Source organism: Trichoderma aggressivum, assembly GCF_033847375.1.
Source record: "Trichoderma aggressivum f. europaeum strain CBS 100526 chromosome Unknown scaffold_011, whole genome shotgun sequence".
In the NCBI taxonomy this organism is placed as follows: domain Eukaryota; kingdom Fungi; phylum Ascomycota; class Sordariomycetes; order Hypocreales; family Hypocreaceae; genus Trichoderma; species Trichoderma aggressivum.
Window position 1 is genome coordinate 440,706 of NW_026946377.1, and position 14,038 is coordinate 454,743.

At 52.8% G+C, this 14,038-nt stretch overlaps 2 protein-coding genes across 2 annotated transcripts; one reads left to right on the forward strand and one right to left on the reverse strand.

Annotated features, from left to right (window-relative positions):
* Positions 1 to 5,950: 5,950 nt before the first annotated feature.
* On the forward strand, positions 5,951 to 8,158 carry Triagg1_3772 (uncharacterized protein; the record flags this gene model as incomplete). The annotated part of the gene is made up of 1 exon (XM_062898101.1): positions 5,951 to 8,158. One exon carries the CDS (start codon positions 5,951 to 5,953, stop codon positions 8,156 to 8,158), a length of 2,208 nt encoding a protein of 735 aa, XP_062757275.1.
* Positions 8,159 to 11,885: 3,727 nt separating this feature from the next.
* On the reverse strand, positions 11,886 to 13,209 carry Triagg1_3773 (uncharacterized protein; the record flags this gene model as incomplete). Its single annotated transcript, XM_062898102.1, has 3 exons — positions 11,886 to 12,098; positions 12,164 to 12,914; positions 13,004 to 13,209. The coding sequence occupies 3 exons, from the start codon at positions 13,207 to 13,209 to the stop codon at positions 11,886 to 11,888; spliced, it is 1,170 nt and encodes a 389-aa protein (XP_062757276.1).
* Positions 13,210 to 14,038: the final 829 nt, after the last annotated feature.

The following is a 14,038-nucleotide window of genomic DNA, read 5'->3' on the forward strand; positions in this document are numbered from 1 at the left end:
TCGGGAGAGTCGCATCGTGGGAACATTCAATGTTCTTGGTGATGTACAACAAACGCCTTTCGATGTTACTATACCTTAGTGCTTTAAGCTGCAGAAGCCCCATACCATGCAGTAGATAGGTACTAACCTGTCTATATTGCTTTGTAGATTTTGTCAAGCTGAAAAGACTGGAATTGTCTTTTGTATCCGAATACTACCTTGCTCATCTGCTCTTCCATTGCAGGTGGCTGCTGCGACGACATGGCGTGTCACTATTTCCAGCCCTACGAGTCTATCGCAAGGGGATCAGAGCGCGGAACCGGCACGGAGTTAATACCCGAGTTGGAACCGCTAGGTATAATACGCCTGTATTGTGGTGCGTGTACCCCTTCATTTCCCCGGAGAAATACGAGTAGTAGACGCTCAAGGACAAGGTGATGAACCAACTGTGTTGTCGCCGGGCCTCGCTTGATCCTCGCTTGTGGACTCTTGTTTCTAGGATTTCCAGGTAATCTGCCCTGTACGAATTGAGCTAGGTAGCTCGTTCAGCACTCGCTGGCACCATGAAATAAGGAATACTCGTACTATCCGTACACGCACGGCTCGTGATCAAGATACGGCAAGGTGGAGATGTATGACTAAACCCACGCGATTTGCTCCGTGCGGTAAGATATCAGCCATCGTGGAGCAATTTGATGCTAGTCATGCTCTCCCCTTTGTTGCCGCCGAAGCCTGCAAGATCAGTATACTACTAGTACCTAGGTCATCGATTACCGAGTGGTATGGAGAATAGCACCCCGTAGCCTGCATCTATCAAGGCACCGCCCACGACGGCTTTGTCATGGCCGATGCCACTTGATACTACTATTGCCTTGAGAAAGGATACGAAGTAATAGTCTGCCGCCATTTGCAGACAAGACGGCTAGCCCCCCTCAACGTTGTGCTATGCTGGCCTGAGCTTAGCCCTAGCTAGTCGTCGTGTCTGTCCGTAGGGCAAGCGGGCCACTTCTGCGGCCGTGTGGTCCCCCTCTTGGGATTCAAGCCTCCTTGTCCTTGTCCTCTGTTCTATCGAGTCTTACCAGGAGGCAAGACTCGTATCAAGCCGCCTAACACAGCCATTGAAAGGTGGTTTGCGATGAACAGGTTCGGCCGTCGGTCGCCGGTAGCAATACCTGCAGAAGCTCCGTTAGCAGATGCGATCTGGATTCGGGAGACTGGTATTGGTACGGGATAGTACTCGTAGAACACCTGTTCTCGTACCGTACCGTAGTTCTTAGTCAAAGAAGTGCACGGAGAATTCGAACTACATACAGTAGAGAGCTTGTACGAGTACGAGTACAGACGATGGCTCGACCCATGCTGGACTGATCCAATGCCGGTTCCTGATGAACAGGGGCAAGTCGGCGCGCCAGTGGTGTGATGGGCGAGCTTCGTCGGGGGGGGGGGCAATGATCTCCTAGACTCCCCCCCTCTCTTGCAGCGGAATGGCGTCCGCCAGCGCAAAATGAACGACGCGCGCGCGTCCAATGAAGCGGCAGTTTGGCATCATGTCCATCGAGGACAGCAATTTGACATGCATAAGCTGCCCTGCTAGTGTATGGCGACGGCGGCGTGTGGTTGGCCGGCCGTTGCTCCCCATAATCTGCAATCTTAGTGCTAACGAATGCGGCGTAGCCTCGTACGGAGTGGTACCTCTAGCACGACGTGCGCCTCCGAGCCGTGGGACGTACTCCAAAGTCGGCAGCGACCCCACTGCAGATAGCCCCACCAATGGGCAATTTGCACGTGCTTGTGTCTGAGCTAAAGATGGTCATGAGCCATTGCCGAATCTCGGGTGGGATGGGACAAGACGAGATGCGATGTGATGCATCAGTAATTGTTTGCGGTACTCCCTATACGGACGGATACTACTCGTACGAGTATGTACTACTAATTTACGGCCACCAGATTTTGCAGCCTCGGGGGAGGGATGCAGGCGGTTGAGCGCGCCGCCTCCACCCGCGATGCTACGTGTCCTGTCCTGTACTGCCATGAGTTACGGATACCAAGGTAGGTAGTACATACCTCAGCTGTATCGTCTTCTCGTCATCACTCATCACTCATCACTGCGCGCTGCTTCATGTTTGTATGGATGGAGGGATGCTCGTTCAGTGTGGCGGGCGGGAACGATGCCGCAACTTGCCTCAGAAACACCCCCTTGGTGAGGCTCGCACGAGCACGGAGAGCAAATCCGCGCGTGCCAAAAGACCCAGCCCATCTTCAAGTGCCACCATCGACCACAAGCACGTTTCAATGTTGGCTGTCAAGGTTTCCGAGGACGGGTTGCCGCCAACTTCCCGCGGGTGTGTTGCAGTGCAGGCAGTGACAGGGGCAATGATGCTGCATCCCCCATGATGGATAATGCAAGTCGAGAAGAGGAGAAGTACTAGTAGTAGAGGGAGAAAAATCAGTATTGGATCGTCTTTCTTTGTTTTTCTTGAATGTTTTTTTTTTCTTGGAGGAAGTATACGTGTTCTTGTTTGAATGGCCGCTTGGGTAAGCATGAAGAGCTGCGCGCGAAAATCAAGTCTATATAATCAGCACGATCCAAGGCGATGCACCGTGGACAAGGTTATTCGTCCGTACTGCCAAGCGACACGCAAAAGGGGGGGAGGAAAAAGAAACGGGGAAAAAGAAAAGGAAAAAAAACACCGTCGCATCAGGGACCATGGCGGCGTGTTCTAGAAGTGCCAGGTGCGACAAAACAAGTGCAGAGGCGGCACGGGTTTGTTCCAGATGATAGACACGGCCATCGCTGGATGCTACTGTACGAGTACACGATGCAGTACTTGGTAGTGCTGCAGCACGCAGTGGTCGGCCAAGTATCTGCGGTAGTACTCGTACTTGTGTGTCTTCAAGCCCCCCCTGTCGACGAGCTGGAGGGGTAGCAGCAGGTGGCACAAACAAGAATGTCTGGCGCAGTGCCTTCAGTAACGCTTCGCTCAAAGCCGCCGCAACGCGACTACCTAGTACTTGTACAGCCCTGATAAGTTCAAGCTGGTTCCCCCCCTGCCTGTAGAGACCTGGACATACATTTAGCAGAGGAGGTTAGCAGCAAAAAGCTGCAGCACGCGCGCTGCTCCATGTCGATAAACATGGAGGATGGAAGAGCATCAACTTGGAGGGATGCTGCCTGTTGCGGAATAGGGCGCAGTGGCTGCCTCTAGTGGGCAGTGGCCATTTTTTCAATTTGTGGATCGATCAGAAACCCCACACACACTCTTTATCTTTTGCGGGACTGCCAGCCTGGATGGATTCTTGGGTTTGGTACTCCGTACTCGTGTCGTTTTGGACTGGGTTGGATGCTCATGCCTGGGCTGGGCCGTTGAACGAGGGACTCCCTGGCTTTGATTGTCTGCCTTGGTGTATGTACGAGCAGGTACTCACTCGTGCTGGTGCTGACGCTGAACCGACCCGATTGCGGTGTTTGTAGCAGTTGCAGTTGCATGCACGGGACAGGGACGAGTACAGCGGCGGCTCGGGCACTTTCATTGCACGCAAGCGGCGGCGTGGAAATGGAAGCGTGCATGCACGAGATATGACCTGTTACCTTTGGCCAAGGCAAGGCACCGATGAATCTGGCAGAGTGTAGAAGATGGAACTCTTGCAGCTCGGCAGCGGGTTTGGAAATGGGACCGTAGAGTTTTCCGCAATAGTCTCTCATTTCTGCTCTTCAGCCTGGGAGGCCGCAGGCCATGGAGACGGAGCCACGGCGGTTGATTCAGGGCGGAATGCAACAGGTGGTCGTCTAGGGAGTGGTGAGTTGACGTGACGTGCTGTGCTATGCTATGCTGTGCTGTGCTGTGCTGGTGCTCCCTTGTTTACATGGATCTTGGACGGCCGTATCGAATCTGACGAGCAAGGGAAGCAAGGTGTCACCTGGATGCTTTACCGGGATGAATCTTCAAAGACGCACGTAGGGTTTTGGTGATGTTTTGTTTTTTGGTTCATGTTTGTATGTACCTTTTTGCCCGTCTTGTTTGTACCTGATGTACATGTGCGACTTGGCACGCACCTCTTGTTGCCCAACACATTCTCTCTTAGAGAATATTTAGAAAAAAAAAAAGTATTAGTACCAGGTTACAGTAAATAGATGAATATCTACTAGGTACTAGGAATATAGTAATTTTTGTAATTTTTGATTTATAATTTTTGATTCTTCTTGTTCTTCTTCTTCTTGGCCAGCCTTGATAACAACAACAACAAGCTTTTCGTGGTGTACTTAGAAGAAGCACTAACATCATTTTTTGGCAAAGACACCAGACAGACCAGCAGAAAAGGAAAAGGGCATTTGGCACTAGTCCGAGGGGGGTGGTGCCCCAGTACGGATACTCGTAGCTGGAAACTACCTGCAAGGTACTGCTGCGACAAGCATGCTGACGAAACACTGGCCGGTACTCGCAAGACTAAACTTCCAAAGGAGGGCACCAGACCAGGCATGTGCAGGTACCCCCCCAAGCGTCCGGGAAATGCTGCACCACTCCCCCGATTGGCCTGATGCAAGCAGCCAGTGACATTGAAGCCGCACCGCAAATCAAACCAAATCAAATCGATGGGCAGTTCAAGTTTGGCCCTCTCTGGCCCTCTAGCACTCTCTGCCTCTTCCTCTGTTTCTTATGTTGCCTTCTTGGGGGGCTTCTGCACTCCCCTCCCCCCCTTCTCAAGTACCTCTTGGGTACCAAGGTACTACTCGTACTCTCATCTCCTCTCTCCTCTCCTCTCTTCGGGTCCCTTTCTAGGGCACTTCAGTCGCTGTCTGAGCCCGCTAATAAGAAACCCGCCGAAACCCTCCACTGACTCTCTGAGATTCATCTCATCAACTCACTCACTTCTCACTTTGAATACTAAGGTTATGTACTTTGTATGCCCGTAGACATTCATCACCAACCCGCTTACCTGTAATGACCCTCCATCCAACCCTCCCTCCAAAACAAAATCCGTCACCAAAACACCCCCCCCCCCCCCCCAAAATTGGTCCAGTGCAAACTAGCGCATCAGCCCCAGCGCCAATGAGAAAAAGCCTCCCTGGAAGCAGGTCCGAAAAAGCGCCCCCATTCTAGGCCTACCCATTGAACTCTTTTTCTCCTCCCAGCAGAGTTCCAGTTGAGTTGGATCTTCTCTTAAAACCCTTTTTCTCCTCAAGACGCCTCTCTCGTCTCTCCCCACCTTTTCCCGGCTGCAACTGCAACTGCGGCTCCCCCAAAGAGGCCCCAAAAAGGCCCCAAAAAGGCCCCAAAAAGGCCCCAAAAAGGCCCCCCCAAAAGGCCAAGCCCCGGAACAGAGGAGAAATATGCGAACTGCACCTGCGTCCGTGCCGCTGCCTCACTAAACCCGCTCAAACCGCCAAACTTTGGGCCAACTTGGACGCATCATCAACCTCAACCTCATCCTCGCCTCGCTTTCCCTCCTCAACCCCGTTCTCGCCCTGAACCTTTTTTTTCCGCCGCCGTCGCCGCTTCCACCCGCTTTACAAACTTCTCTCGCAATCCTTTCCTTCTCATCTCGCGCCGCGCCACTTCTCCATCCGCTGCTATCTGCATTTCCCTAGGCGCATCGCATCGGCGCTGTCCTCAACTCAATTCGCCCCAAAGGCTATATCGCCCACCGAACTTTCCGCGCGCCCCCCGACGACGTTTTGGATTATCGAGCGCATCTCTCGACGGTATATAATCCTGCGGGGAGCCCCCGATTCTGCCTTCGTCTTCTTTCCACGACCACCGCCCGAAGCAGTCTTATTTGAACCGCGACAGCATTATTCATCGCCATCACTCACTACCTTGCCGGCTCCATCCCTCTCTCACCATCACACGCACACACAGTCTCTCTCTCTCTTTGGCTACGCCTCATCATTCTTTGCTCGCTGCTACAACCCTCCACTGTCGCTGCCTGATTGTCATCGCCCGCCTCCCTTCGTCCTCGCGCCGTTGTGGCCATGAACGGCGACCACAACAAGAGACGGCCGACGCCGCCAAAGACAATACAACCACCGTCCACGACCACCTGGCGGCCTGTGCCTCACCAGGGCATCTGGTCCCCGTCGCCTCTGGATGAACTCCCAAACCCCCTCGATCGAGGCGTCGAGACGAACTTTGGTGCACCTCATTCGTCTTTTCCTAGACCGTCGTCCCACAGCGCATCTTTCGCGACTCAGATGCTACCACCGCAGAGGATCCCTTTTCAGCAGTATCCCCAGGTCCCTCTTCGCCCCGGCGACGTGGGCGCGTCCTTCTTTGACCATGACTCGCCCCTTCCCCAGGCGCCGGTGCGTGTCATGATCCAACGCCTGCCGCCCACAATCTCGGAGGCCGAGGTGCGTCTTATGCTCGTCTTTTCTCAGGAGCTCGTCGGCATCCAGCTCACGGGCCCCGACAGCTATGAGGGCATTTACTACCGTTCGGCTGTGGTGGTCTTTCGGAGTATGAATGGCGCGACTGAAGCCCAAAAAATGCTCCACGGCCGCGCCAACATGGACGGCCGCGCCAACATGGCTGTTACTATCTTGTCCTCGCCCGCCGTTGGATCGCCCGCCATTGGATCGCCCGTCAGTGCGCCATTCGCCGTGCCGAACCCGGCATCCAATGTCAGCGCGGATGTCTTTACGGCGTCAATCTATCGTCCACAGCCGGCCCCTATCGGCAACGGCTTTCCGCCGCGTGACGCACTGTCGCCGACGTCCAGGGCTGGTCGCTTTTTCACGGCTGCTCCTCCTCATCAGGACCTTGCTGCTCCGGACACCCAAGCCGGCAGCCACTACAAGAGCCTCTTTAACCCCCATTCGCCTATCGGCAACCATCTCGCCAACGAGGCGTCAGGACGACTGGGTAAGCACCTCATCAACGATGAGCTCGGCGATGATGACGACAGAGAGCTCCTTAGGGATTCGTTTGCCTACGCGGGTAAGGCCACCCCTGCCCAGCGGAGAGGCACTACGCCTCAAGACCCCATCAACCAAGCAATGGCAAACCTGGCTCTCAACTCGGGCGCCTCTTCTACGCCCTCGCCAATGTCGGCGTCGTACATGCCGGGTCTGACTTCCGCCAACGGCAATGGCAACTATCTGAGCCTTGAACAACAGTTGCAACAGCAGCAGCAGCAGCAACAGCAGCAACAGCTACAGCTACAGCTACAGCAACAGCTACAACAGCAGCAACAGCTACAACAGCAGCAACAGCTACAACAGCAGCAACAGCTACAACAGCTACAACAGCAGCAACAGCAGCAACAGCTACAGCTACAGCTACAGCTACAGTCACAGCAGCGTCATCAGCTTTCTCAACTGCCGCAGCAAAATCCACAACAACAATCGCTGCCGCAGCATAATAAGCAGCAGCAGCAGCCACGAGCGCAACCTCAGCAGGACAGGCAACAGCAACAGCAGCGACAGCAGCAGCAACAACGGCAGCAGCAACGGCAGCAACGGCAACAGCAACAGGCGCCGTATGGAAGACCCAACTTTCCTCCCGTCAACCCTGCGGATCAAAACCCGCCCTGCAACACCCTCTACGTTGGCAACCTGCCCGGCGACACGTCCGAGGAGGAGCTCAAGCTCTTGTTCGGCGGCGTGCGGGGCTACAAGAGGTTGTGCTTCAGAACTAAGCAGAACGGACCCATGTGCTTTGTCGAGTTCGAAGACATTGGCCATGCCACCAAAGCACTCAGCCAGCTGTACGGATTTTGTTTAAACAACAGCTCAAAGGGTGGCATCCGCCTGAGCTTCTCCAAGAATCCTCTTGGTGTCCGCAACAACCCCGCGCAGCCTCCTCATGGAAACATGGCTCCTGTCAACGGAATGCCCTCGTCCACAGCTAACGGCTTTACGGCGGCCAGTGGCCCTCCCCCGGGCCTGCCTAGGCCGCCCAACTTTGGCAACCGGGCCTATACATCATATACCCCCAACGGCCGCGGCAGCAACACGGGGACACCTGACAATGGCTCTAGTGCTGGCTCTAGTGCTGGCTCTGGTGCTGGTGGCTCTGGTGCTGGTGGCTCTGGTGCTGGTGGCTCCGGTGCTGATGGCTCTGGCGCTGGCTCTGGCTCTGGTTCTGGTGCTGGCTCTAGTTCTGGCTCTGGATTTCAAAGAACACCATATTATAGGAACGGCGCCAACGGGCCCAAGCCTCCTCATCCTCCCTTTCCTTAATGCAGGGATTGTCAACGACGACGACGACAACAACAACACCAACGCTTGCTCCTCCTTGTTTTCTAATTTTACTCCCCCTCCTTTTTCTTTCTTTTTCTTCTTCTTCTCAATCATCTGGTTCTTCTTGTTTCTCGCTTTCATTTTCGGGTTCCTCCAAGGCACAGGGGCATCATTTGGATACAACGATAAAGTTCAACTAGCATCAGGGTTTACGAACAGAGAGGGGCGCAACGAGAATTCTTTTCTTTATTTTTACCATATACCATCTGGGCTCTTTTGGTCGCATCGCGTCCCCCATCAACTACGGCTTTTTTTCTCATCTTCAGATAGAGAGATGGGACAAGAGAAGGAGCGGACAACGGCGTTGGCTTCATTTGGGATTGATACCTTTTTGACTTTTTTTTTTCCATTGATTCCCCCCTACATCTTTTTTTTTCCTAATATGCTCTGGGATACAAACGAGAAACCCTCTCGTCTTGTGTGTCCATTGCTTTTCTCCTCTTTCTCCTTTTTTCTTTTTGATTTCGCTTCGGTCTGGGAAATGGATTACAAAAAAGACTTTTTTGTACTCTTGTTTTGGTTCCCTTCTTGTTTTGGTCTAAGAAAAAAAACTGGTGAAGAAAAAAAGGTGCAAAAAAAAAAAGGCGAGACGGCTATTTTTAATACTTGGTTGCTTTTCTTCCCATCAGCGCTATGTGTTTGGATTGGAAATTGGGGAAAACATCTTTTGCGACGGCTTCAAGTTTGAGATTACCATGTCCCCTATGTTATCATTACCCCCTGTCCGTTTTTTCTTTTCTCTCCTTCTCTTCTTGGGTAACCAATCCCGTTGATGGCCTGCTGCTTTATTGCGGCCATTCTTACAACCCCCAGCGTCTTCATAGAAGCGTTCACGGCATGCAAATGCTACATACCACTTTTATTTTTCGGTCTGTCAAACGGAATTGTTGTTAACTATACTCTTTATGGGTGGGTTGTTTCAGCTTGCTTTGCTCCTCGGACGAAATGGGCAATGGGCAATGGGCACAATTCGTTGCATGGTCATCAAAGGGATATTTGTGTTTTTTCCCCCCCTGTTGCTTCATTTTGGTGTGTGCGTTTTGCTTGCTTGCTTTTCTCTTTTTTTTCATCAGGGAGTGGTGTTTGTTGTGTGCCTCTGTGTTTTCTCTCTTTCTAATGTTTGCATGAATGGGACGGGTCGCTGATCTCGATGGGCATGGATAACGGAGTATCAAAGTTGGAGAACCAGGAGCAAACCTTTCTTTTCTTTTTCCTTTTCTTTTCCTTTTCTGTACGACAGAGAGAGAGGACCGGGAGGAGGAGGGGTTTTTTTTTTTTTTTTGGTTGGACTTTTGAAAACATTTTGCTCATTGGACGTGGGAAAAACAAAAACATTTTCAACGGCGCGATACGACAAACATGGCTATCATTGGGAAATTTGTTTGTGGCTGGGGCTGCCTCAGCTTCTTTTGTTTGGGAGGGGCAATTGTTCGTTTCTGTCGTTTCTACTGCTATTATCATAAAGCTTCTCTTTTTTTTTTACAAATATCAAAGGGGGGTGTCAAGCGTCTAGTTTTGGGCTGCCGTCTCCATGTGTGATTCTGTCGTGATACCCATAACTGATGATCCCGCCATCGTTATCCAGAACTTGGCGTATCCCGCCATTGGGTAACACGTCCATTCCGTATCAACCGACCATCCATCATCGACAGGCTGCTCGTGCTCATGTTCGTGACCGCGCACGGGTTCACGTTGCGAATCATGTTGGAATGTCACCCGCGTTCTACATACTGGGAGGCCGAAACCCCGAGATGTGGGACAAGACTCTGTCTGGATGCAGAGAAGGCCCGGCCCGGCCACTCTCTGCGCAGGGTCGACATGAAGCCGAGATCCCCCAATAGCCCGGGATCTTCCGTTTAGGTAGTGGAATAAGATGCCTCTGCAGCATCCCGTGGCTTGGTCGCGGAAGACGAGAGCTGACGCAACGCCATCCAGCGGCGCCCAAGAGAAGTAATTTGCCTTGAAGAAACAATCTCTAGTAATGCGACGGGGTTCATAGCTATCCAAGGGAAAATCGTCCGGCAACAAGGGCCGTAATTCCGGGCTATTCTTTACACGTCCTAGGCAGTAGAAGAGGGTTATGCCTCGAATGCTGTCTGTCTCAACAGCAAACAGGCGTGACCAGGTAGCAGGAAGCTTATAAGGGGAGATGTTGCATAGGGACAAGAGAGGCGGAGTAGGAGTATTCCATATTTGGGGGGCCCGCCTGTTGGGAGAGAGTTTGAGTCGTAAATGACCATCCTAAGAAGAGGAAAGAAAAACAGATGAGATGGTGGTTTGATTGGGGAGTGCGGGCGAAAGATGCACTTACCACAATCTCTGCTTCCAACCCTTCAGAGAGTTCCCCATCGGTTTCGGATCCAACAATGTATGCAGCATGCGTGTGGTTTCCTCTCAAGTATTGGGCATGTCTGGGAAGCCTCTCAACTCTGCTAATACCGTCGGAATCTGTTGTCAGTCTGATTATAGGGGCCAGCGTCCGGGAGTGACTCTTGTCAAACTCCCCGCCTCGCTCCCATGAAACGAACATGTCGCAACGCCACGATCTCTGATTGCCGAGACTCGTCTCTCATGTTGGAGGTGTAGAAGAGAAAGAGGCTGGTTAGGCTGATCATCTTGTAATAAGAAGCGAAGACGAGCTTGAAGGTAGCTCAAGAGAAGAGAGGGGAGAAGGGGAGAGGCGAGGCGAGGAGCAAAGACGTACGAGCCACTGCTCTCCGGGTAGTCTGGATGTTTTCTGCGCAGATGCCGCGCTGAGAGAAGAGCCTGAGATGCCGTGGAACTTTCGGCATGGTGATTCTTTACTTGTCCTGGACGTCGGTATGAATGCGTATGAAGTTGTATCGATTGTAAGAAGAAGATGAAGAAGAAGCCATGTGGAGGTTGATGTTGTCTTGTCAAATTATTGGGAGGCGCAGATTTACTAAGCCCTGGCATGGCTGCTCCTGCCAGTTCCTTTTGACGGCTTCAAACTCGAACTCGAATGACGGTGAGAGTTCCGAATACGAACAGACGGATACAGTGATTGATGTAAATATAAGAGACAGGTGTAGTGACTGATGCTGTAATTTATAACCTCATTGGCGATTTGAGCCGCTAATTGCTACAACTACCTACTAGGTAGGCCTATGGCCATCGCCTAGATACGTCGTACCTTGGGTAGGTATAAATAGAGCACAGCATCAATACCATCGCCGTATAATATTTCGAGGTAGCGCAAAGAGTAGAGTCCATCCCCCTTGATCCCTCCAATTTCCCAGTGAAGTGTTTCTTTCCTCTTGCTTTGATTTTTTTCCTCTCCTTTTCTCCTTTTTTTTTTTACCTCATGGCTTCAATGTTTGTTCCCTTACATTCATTCATGCCTCGGTCATGTAAAATGGAAGCCCCCCCCCCTATTCCCTGCCCCCAAAACGCCTTGAATGAAGCCCAGATTCCCACCCGGGCTGTACCACCTCTATCGTCTCTTGTTTCCCGTTTTGAAGTAAGGCATAATGTACAGTATATGTGCAAATGACAAGTATCTGCCGCTTTTTTAGGGGGGACTGGTATGTGCGTGCGTTTGTGTGTTTGTGTCCCCTCGGTGTCCTCTTTCGATTTGATGATTCGACTGCGTCTCATATCGTACATTCCCGTTCGCCCTCGCCATTTTCGTAAACCCAACCAGACCTTAGGCCGGCGTGTGGAAGAAGCGCAAGATGACCTCGTACATGGCAAACATCATTGCCGCACTAGGAACCGTTCGCATGAGGTGAGGTGTCAAGCCGCCGTAGAGGCCCATGAGGCCCTCCTCCTTCCAGACGAGCTTGAAGCACTGTACCAGACCGGTGTACTTGAGCTTGCCGTCTCCCATGGGAGCCTGTCGCAGACGGGTTCGCGCAACCTTGGCAGGATAGGATTAGCCTGCATTCTTTCTTCTCCTTCAACTTGTAACGTGGCAAAACTCACCTCGTGGGGATAGGCAATGACGGCAGCAACCAGCTTTGCACCTCCAGCAGCTCCGCCGTTGCCCAGGACATCCACCGTCTTGTCCCACCAGTTCTTTAGTCTGCCGCTGGCCTGGATCGCAGACTCTCTGCGGGCGAGATAGGCCTTGAGCTGCTCGTACAGCATCCACTGCATCGTCGACTCGACCACGCCCAGGTAGCTCGCGCTCATGCCCTTGTACAAGCCCCTGACGCCCTCGTCGCGCACAACCTGCTTGACGCAGTCCCAGCTGTTGCGATACAGCCTCTGCGTCGCGCCGCCGCTGCGCTCCGAGACGTTCTTGTCCAGCTGCAGCCTCGTCTTGACCATCCAGATCGGGTTCGTCGCGGTGCTCGTCGCCACGCCCGCCGTGACGCCGGCCAGGAGGTGCACCCACGGGGCCTCCTCGCCCTTGTTCCAGTAGTCGGCCATGAGCCTCTTGCCGTTGCCGTACACGTAAAAGTTGATGCTCCTGGCGGGAATGACGCCCACCAGGTTGGGTCCCAGGCCCTTGAACAGCGCGCGCGGCCCCTCGGTCCTGTACACCGAGCCCAGGATCTGCAGCGTTTCCGACAGGTGGTGCATTGCGCTGCGCACCGGGTTCAGTCGCTGCAGAGCTTGCGCCTGCGCCTCTCTGGATGCGCGGATCTGCGCCTGGTAAAAGTCGGACTGTAGCCTCGTCTTGAGGACATCGAGCGGCGCCGTGACAGCCGCGGCCGTCATGCCGCCAACTCTGGAATCACACAACGTTAGATGGAATCCTTGCATAGCCCCCGATCAACCACGGAGAAGCAAGAGAAACAGACAAACAGACAAACGTACCCTCCGGCCATGAAATGCACCCAAGACTTCGCAAACGGCAAGGCCTTGACCTGCCCTCTAGGACTGTCGTCCGGCAGCACATCGCCCGTCTCTCTCGACTGCACCAGCGCCGCATGCTCAGCCGAAGCGTGCGAGTGCTGGAACGGCCGCCCATCGTCTCGCCCTGGCAGATACGGAGCAACAGCCGCAGGCCCCTGCTGCGCCATGGCCAGGAAACTGCTTCTTTTTGCTTTCGGTGAAGGGGACGTGGTTCGTCGATTCAGTTCCTTGCCTTGCCTCTCTTGTCGCAGCCCCGATTCGGTAGGCAAAGTCGGAATTGGCGATGCGCAACAAGGAGTCGATCGGTTTCAACCTCGATTTACCGCGGTGGGGGTCATTTGAAGATGCGGCAAAAGTTGACCGGGCTGGGGGGGTGAGAAAGAGCAGCGAAGCGGTAGAAATAGTTGTTTGCCCGCAGTGATATCGTGAGAGAGAGTGAGAAGGAGCAGGACGAGGATTTGCGGTGATTGTGGGCAAAAGCTCGTTGAATGAGAGGGGGAGATGAGAAATGAGGCAACTGTGAATCTAAAGCCGAAGAATGATGCGTTTATTGCCTCTTGGCTTTTTTCTGCGGCTCCGGCCTTTTTTTTTTTTTTAACCTTCTTATCCTGTCATGTTTTTTTTTTGTTTTGTTCTTTAGCTCAGCAACGAGCCGAAGTGGCGCCCTGCAGCTAAAGCGAGCGCCGAAGTTACCCCAAGTGGCCGGCCTAAAACGGTACGTATCGTCACCATCTGTCCCGTACCAGTAGGGAGCACTTCTCTGCAGATTCTCCAAGTCACTTGTTACAGTAGACATCTCATCAACTCGTGCCCGATATTGGTATTTTGTTGATTTTATTAGATTGAGACAGCTTGATAAAAGAATAAAAATCAACATCAAAGGATAGTCATATTCTCATTGGCCCGCCAAGATCCTCTCTCTTCCCAAGTCCCATTCATAATCCCAGCATATGCGCATCCCGATATCCATCCCAATCCGTCAAAAGGTGGCAAACT